The sequence below is a fragment of the Aplysia californica genome, unplaced genomic scaffold (genome assembly GCF_000002075.1).
Source record: "Aplysia californica isolate F4 #8 unplaced genomic scaffold, AplCal3.0 scaffold00493, whole genome shotgun sequence".
NCBI lineage: Eukaryota > Metazoa > Mollusca > Gastropoda > Aplysiida > Aplysiidae > Aplysia > Aplysia californica.
The window spans coordinates 504,863-511,723 of record NW_004797763.1 but is presented as its reverse complement, the minus strand read 5'-3'; the positions used below and the strand labels follow the sequence as shown (position 1 = coordinate 511,723).

General features: G+C 39.9%; 1 protein-coding gene across 4 annotated transcripts in view; it reads right to left on the bottom strand.

Annotated features, from left to right (window-relative positions):
* Positions 1-6,005: 6,005 nt before the first annotated feature.
* Positions 6,006-6,861, bottom strand: part of LOC101858124 (cell death abnormality protein 1) — a 30,208-nt gene continuing 29,352 nt past the window's right edge. For all 4 annotated transcript variants that reach the window (XM_005105798.3, XM_005105802.3, XM_005105799.3 and 1 more), the window contains one exon: positions 6,006-6,742. In XM_005105798.3, coding sequence (XP_005105855.1) covers positions 6,406-6,742 — 337 coding nt within the window. In that variant the 3' untranslated portion in view covers positions 6,006-6,405. The remainder of the gene's footprint in view (positions 6,743-6,861) is intronic.

Genomic DNA, 6,861 nt, shown 5'->3' with positions numbered 1-6,861 from the left:
CCCCCCTTTCTCTTTCTCTGTCTCTTTCTCTCGCTCAATTTTTTGTCATTGCCCATCTCAATTGCTCTTGAAAAACCACCACTGCTTGTTTATGATGATAAATAAAAAAAGAAAATGTCAGATTGCCGTTTTTCTGTTTGCCTTTTCGTCCAAATCCTCTCTTTATATTATATTAGAAAATGTAATTGAAAAGCTTTAGTGCTGGGTTACTTTGAAAGTGTTGTGTCATATCCGTAGGCTATGGTATGTGGTATAGCTTTAACGCTTCGAACAAAGCTGAGGATTTTCAATTCAAATGTGAAGTCAGTCCTGTTGTATGGATGTGAGACATGGAACGCATCTCAGATTTGCGTTAAGAAGATCCGTGTTTTGTTGAATAAGTGTCTAAGAAAGTTACTGAGGATCAGATGGACAGACAAGGCCGCCAACGAGGAAGTATTGAAAACAAGACAGATACCAGTCTGAGATGAGGTAGGAAGAAGGCGGTGGCATTTGATTGGAAATGCTCTCAGGAGGAAGCCAGGCAGCTGCATAACAAAGAAAGTGTGGGATTGGAATCCACAGGGTAAAATAACAATTTAAGGGGGAAGACTGCATGGAAACTGGGGAAGAATCACAGAAATTAATGTGCAGAAAAGTGGGAAAACATGAAATAACATCAAGAGGCTAGCCCAGGATAGGGAAAGGTTGAAAGTGTTTGTTCGTGGCCTATACCCTGAAGTAGATACGTGAGAGAGTCAATGATGACGATGGCTTAAACGTATCTTTCTCCGTACGTCGTTGTTTTACTATCATATCCATGCGTCATGGGGAAGTCTGTGTCTCCACTTTCCTAAGAGGAAATTTACTCGTTAATCCAATCCGTACGCTTTGCATAGCAGTCTATCAAAATCATTTTTTTGAGGAATACTGAAAGTTTAAAAGAGATCTTCGCTCTAGAAGTATTCTAAAATGTCAAGAATACAACACCTGGGGTACAAAATGGCCCCAGGCGTAGGATAGGGTTAAGAGCCAGGCCCTACGAATTTAACATAGAAGTACGTTTCCTACTGGACTGGAGATGAGTTTTGTTAACTGCCAAAAAAAAAAACCAACAACCAAATTCAAGAACATTCTAATAATACACTCCTGTCGATAAATAACAGCCTGTGTTATTACAGGAACTTGGACAGTGATAAATCAAATCCCTGATTTTTCTCTATATAAGTATAAGTAATATATACCTGGCTATAACAGGGTTCAATTTGCGCAGACTCGGAAATAACAGTGATCTTGCAGCGCATGAACTTGATTTCGATCTGTCAAATTCTTAAAATTTGTCACAACCAAGGCATTTTGTATGATTGCTTGCCTAAACACAACCTTTCAAGCGCATACCCCCACCCCCCTTTTGTGTTGGGGTCACTGACCGATTGGGTCTCTGTGTCAACAAAACAGTCCACTGGAAAAGGATCTGCGATAATCGAATATATATTATAGTAAGCTGAAGGTGCTATGGTACTGGTAGTTTCCCTTGTTAACGGTTATAATATGACTCGCTCATAACGGGGGAAAATGGCCGGATCCGTCTGGCCTTATATATCCGAGTTTGACTGTATTGTATATTCAAATAGGGTTATCTGAATTATAGCCCAGCATGATGTTTACTGTGCCAACCGTGTGAAGACAGGGGCAGACTTAGAATAAACAGAGAGACAGACTAGCAAACCGATATATACGACTAGGCATATATACATGTGTGTGTGTGTGTATATATATATATATATATATATATATATATATATATATATATATATATATATATATATAAACAAAAACAAATCACACAAAAATCAATAAACCTAACTGCAAGCCCTTGTCTGTGGTTTATACAGGACATTTTATTTGATGAAGTATCTATTTTAAAATGAATTAAGAAACGATTTTTAAAATGCAACTAACGTTGTCCTGTTTTCTTAGGTAAACGCAATCTCAATGCGAGAAAATAACAATCGGAAAATAATAATGTTCTGTTCCGAATAGAAGCAAGCAGGAACAAAGCGTAACGTTGGGTTTTATTCAAAATAGCCTACTAAACAAATCATTGCAAAAAGTCACAAATTCGAACGGAGAAGAAAACATTATGTAGCCTATTGGCCTAATAAAACTAATAAAACCAAACAAACCAAATTTTAATGTGCCCGGCGAAGACCTGAAACAGTACCAGTAGTAAGCTGTGGACTGGCAGAATTTTTTCCACCCGGAGCAGATTCTTTGTGTTTTCTGGTTTGACGCTGACTGCTGTAATACTGTGACGATCTCCGGGCACATCAAGAATCTGTTTTTGTTTTTTTGGGTTTTTTTGTTTTGTTTAGAGTTTTACGAAACTTGCAAAACAATAAGGTCATATTACAAGTGCCGAAGATTAGAGGTGTTACAAGAGAGTAACAATCACAGAAAAGAAGTAGGAGAAATCAGGACGATAGATCTTTGATAGGAAAGAAGAAGCAAACCACACCAGAGCACCCGCCAACCGCCCGCATATTATGAATCTAGACACGACCCGCCAAAGCGGTTTTGTTTGTTTGTTTGTTTGTACGTTCTTTTAAGTAAAGAGAAGCACATCGACTCGTTGAATGTTATTTGGTACCAAAAAAAAAGTAGTAAGACAGACGGATAGACATAAACAACAGAAGGAAGGGAACACAGAAAAGCGACAGAGGGATGAACCCCCCTCCAATACGTCACAAAATAGCAAACGGAACGCATTTCTTCCACCACCACCCCCGCCCTCCCCCCTATAATAATAATATTCAAGAGTACAATCATGTAATGCATGCTTTATTATTAATTTAATGAATGAAATTATGTACTTTAGTTTAAATGTTTTAAGGCTGCGCCCCCATCGACACAATTTACTCATTTTAGGAGGTGGGCTGCTTCGATCCTGTCTGTCAGGGCTAACCGTACCTGAAAGGGATACTGCATTCGAGTTCCAGCATACAGATGGAAATTCTCGATTTAAAAAAAAGCTTTCCTCTTGCGGGAATCGAACGCACGTCTTCTGCGTGCGACAGATTATAACAATTTTTTTACGCATCTATTATCCCTCATCATATCATTTAAAACCTCTTCCACACTCTGCCCCTTTGTAGAATTGGAGCATAAGGAAACAACGCTATTAAAGAAATAGACATTTATGATAATAAGACAGTCAAACCTGTGGAAATAAAATCATATTTTAGACGTAGGTGTTTTTTACACCCCTGTCGGCACACAAATTTAGATCTTCAAAATTTAGCTAGAACCAACTCCAACCCGGGCTCATACGGATACAACATTCTAGATACTAGGCCCAGATAGAAATTCTTCCCACTCCGGAATCGAATTCGGGTCTCCTGCGTGAGACAGCGAAGCGCCTAATCGCCTCTCCTCAGATTCCGGTCCCCATGACTGAAACCACAAAACATAATTTTCTCAAGAGGCCGATCACCATCATCTTATTGACACCGACACGGTCAATGCCAACCTGTACGGTATCGCCCGCTTGAGAGCAATCATCTTCATCATTGCCTTTCTCACCTTGGATCAGGATATAGGCCACGAACAAACATTTTTCACCTTTCTCTATCCTGGGCTAGACTAGTGAGCGATAGTTTGGTTCTAATAATTTTGATGGACGGCGGAGATCACCCGGGTAGTGATAGACTGTATCTAATACGGCGTACCCATTGGTGGGATCGGTTCTCTAATAGAAACCGATCGCCCGACTTGTCGTCTGAAAACAAATGAAGAGCACAGGGGAAAACAACGGTAGTCACAAACTGGAAATGGAAATTGTAAGGGTGCCAATTTTAAAAGCTTGTGGACTTATAACTTCATATTTGTTTTGACTCGTGGTTTATTGTTATGTGTTGTTGAATGGGAAATCAAACAACAATAATCAACTAACCAACAGTTGAACAGAAATACAGTTATGATAAGTCAACAAGCGTTCAAAATTTGTACCCTCATGATTTTCAGTTTGTGACTATTGTCGTTCTTCCCGTGTAGTCTTCAAATGCTTTTGTTTTTGAGGCAACGAGTCGGGCGATCGGTTTGTGCCACAATAGCCGCTTTGCGCCCTCAATCGGGCTACCAAATCGAACCGAACCGAACCGATCATGCCAATGTCCCGATGGGAATTGAATATATACGTCATGTATGTGAGCGGTACAAAAATGTTAATCTCTCAATTATTATGGCGAAAATGGACGTCGGCTGTAAAAAGGTTCGCAAACGATGCCCCAACACATGCAGCCGCCTGTTAGTGGACTGTAACACTGAACTTGCAATTCGTTGAGACGTAATTTAGTTAATAGAATTTGAAAAGAAAAAACAACAGCAACAAAGCAAAGGAAAAAATAACAAAAACAAAAAACAAAAAACTACCCCCCCCCCCCCCCGACCCCGAACGAGCAAAATTCACAGCCAAAGCAGACTGACTCTTTTTTCATGAATGGGGCAAAAGCTACCGTTTTGGCACAAATCGGCCAAATTCGACTTACTGTGACCTTCAAATCAAACGCGTTTGTTTTTTAAGGTCGCAAATCGAATTGGTCGTATTGCGATAAAAATGGCAACGTTGGCCCCTTGTATGGAGACTTAATGTGCATGGGCTGGACCTGATGATATGAATTCCATTGGCTGTGTGCACTCGGTATTAGAATTACGAAAGGTGATCGTCTTTGGCCGAGAGTATTATACCCTGTTGTACAAAAAAAAACCAAACAACCTGGTGTCGGCGAACAAGCGCTTGGTGCTCTTGCTTGCTCTGACCACCTTTAATTTATTGGGTAAAGCCCAGACGCTCTGATAGTATAAGAGCGTATGGTAAAAGCTTTCATTTTTTCTGTGTTCTCGGGTTTACAAAATTTCGCTGAACATAGTATGTACGAAAATAAATATTGTAGGAATACTTCTCAACGAAATTTGGCACTATAACAATACTGACTTCTCAACCAAATAAGACACAATAAACCTACTTCTCAATGAATTTGTTATTATAAGAATGCCGGTTATGTGCAGTATTTTGTTTGAACATTATTGTTTTTAACATTTGTTGAACTTTATCATATTACACGTGTAATGATGGGTCTGTTTGTTGATGTACGGTTATATTTCAAGTGCATAAATATGTAGCTTATTAAAAGATGTGTGGAAGAGAGGATATGTGAGAAAGTATGTTTGTGAGTGGTGTGTGTGTGTGTGTGTGTGTGTGTGTGTGTGTGTTTGTGTGTGTGTATGTGTGTATGTGTGTGAGTGTGTGTGGGTGTGTTACAAAAATGTGTGTGTGTGTGTGTGTATGTGTGTGTGTGTGTGTGTGTGTGTGTGTGTGTGTGTGTGTGTGTGTGTGTATTTCAGAAATGTTTGTGTGTATGTGTGTGCATGTGTGTGTGTGTGCGTGTGTGTGTGTGTGTGTGTGTGTGTGTGTGTGTGTATTTCAGAAATGTTTGTGTGTATGTGTGTTTGTTTGTGCGAGTGTGCGCGCGCGTGTAATAAAACAACGAACGCCAAGCGCCTGTGTCTGGATAGTAAACATTATAGTGCGGTCAAAACTTGGTGGTGCAACTTATTGTCAAATATTTCCTAAGGTATGGAACATATACTCTATAGATTTTGCACAATGACTGGTATCAATTTGTCTTAACAGATCAATATTTTTGCAAACGTATGTTAGCAGTCTTCTAGACAATTTGTTAATAAATACTAATCTAATTTTTAAAAATCCAAGTGGGTTGTTTGTCTAGATTTTAAAAGGTTTACAGCAGGTGTAATATCGCTTTTAAAAGGAAGTCCATTATTGTTTTCTGATCATGACACTATTTTTATTGAACGCATGTTTGAGAACCTTTTAGTTAGTTTTAATAGAGGTTTTACGGCGCTCGCAACTGCATAAGGTCATATGAGCGGCAAAAGATTAGAGGTGTTACAAGAGAGTAACAAACATAAAAAAAGGAGAAGGGGAGATAAGGACAGTAGACGTTTCATAGGAAAGAAGAAGCTAACCTCACCAGAGCACCCGCCAACCACCCAATTGAGAACCTTTAGTGCAAAAAAATGTGCTAACGATGAAATTAATCTTTTTGACAAGTTTTGCTCATTAAAAGTGTTGTTGGTGAGGTATGACGTAGGCCATATATTACGCGCATGCAAAATGTTTGTGAGAAGCGGGAAGTGCTGTGAACTATCCCATTTTCCGCGTGACGGAGTTTTATCGTAATTTATATAAATGTATGAAGATAACATTGGTTCGCCGGTAAAAGAAATATTTGAGGATAAGTTGCGCCACGAATTTTTGATCGCGCTATAATCACATCGATCTTATAGTATTGTTTCCGCCAAGTCAGGAAAATTTGCGTTCGGCGTGCACTTTCGCGTGCACATCTACTCAAGATTCTCTGAGACTGTGGACATCTTAGACACGTTGGACTGCTTCTTAGACGCGTTGGACTGCTTCTTGGATGATGCGCTGGAGTGTTTCTTGGATGATGCGCTGGAGTGCTTCTTGGATGATGCGCTGGAGTGCTTCTTGGATGATGCGCTGGATTCTTTCTTCTCCCCTGTTTGGGGATTCTCGTCTCCCTCCTCATCCTCGGAGCCCTGCATGGATTCCTCCTCATCCTTATCGCTGGCTCCCTCGTGTTTCTCAGAACTTTGTTCAGATTGCTCCTCGAGTCCCTTCTCTCCATCTTGGCTCGCTTCCGAGTGCTCATCCTTTTTCCTGAGGAAGCATCACAGATAGTATTGTTCCACTCGTACGCATATTATATATGAGTACACATAATATATTACACTCACAAATGCTCTCTCTCTCTCTCTCTCTCTCTCTCTCTCTCTCTC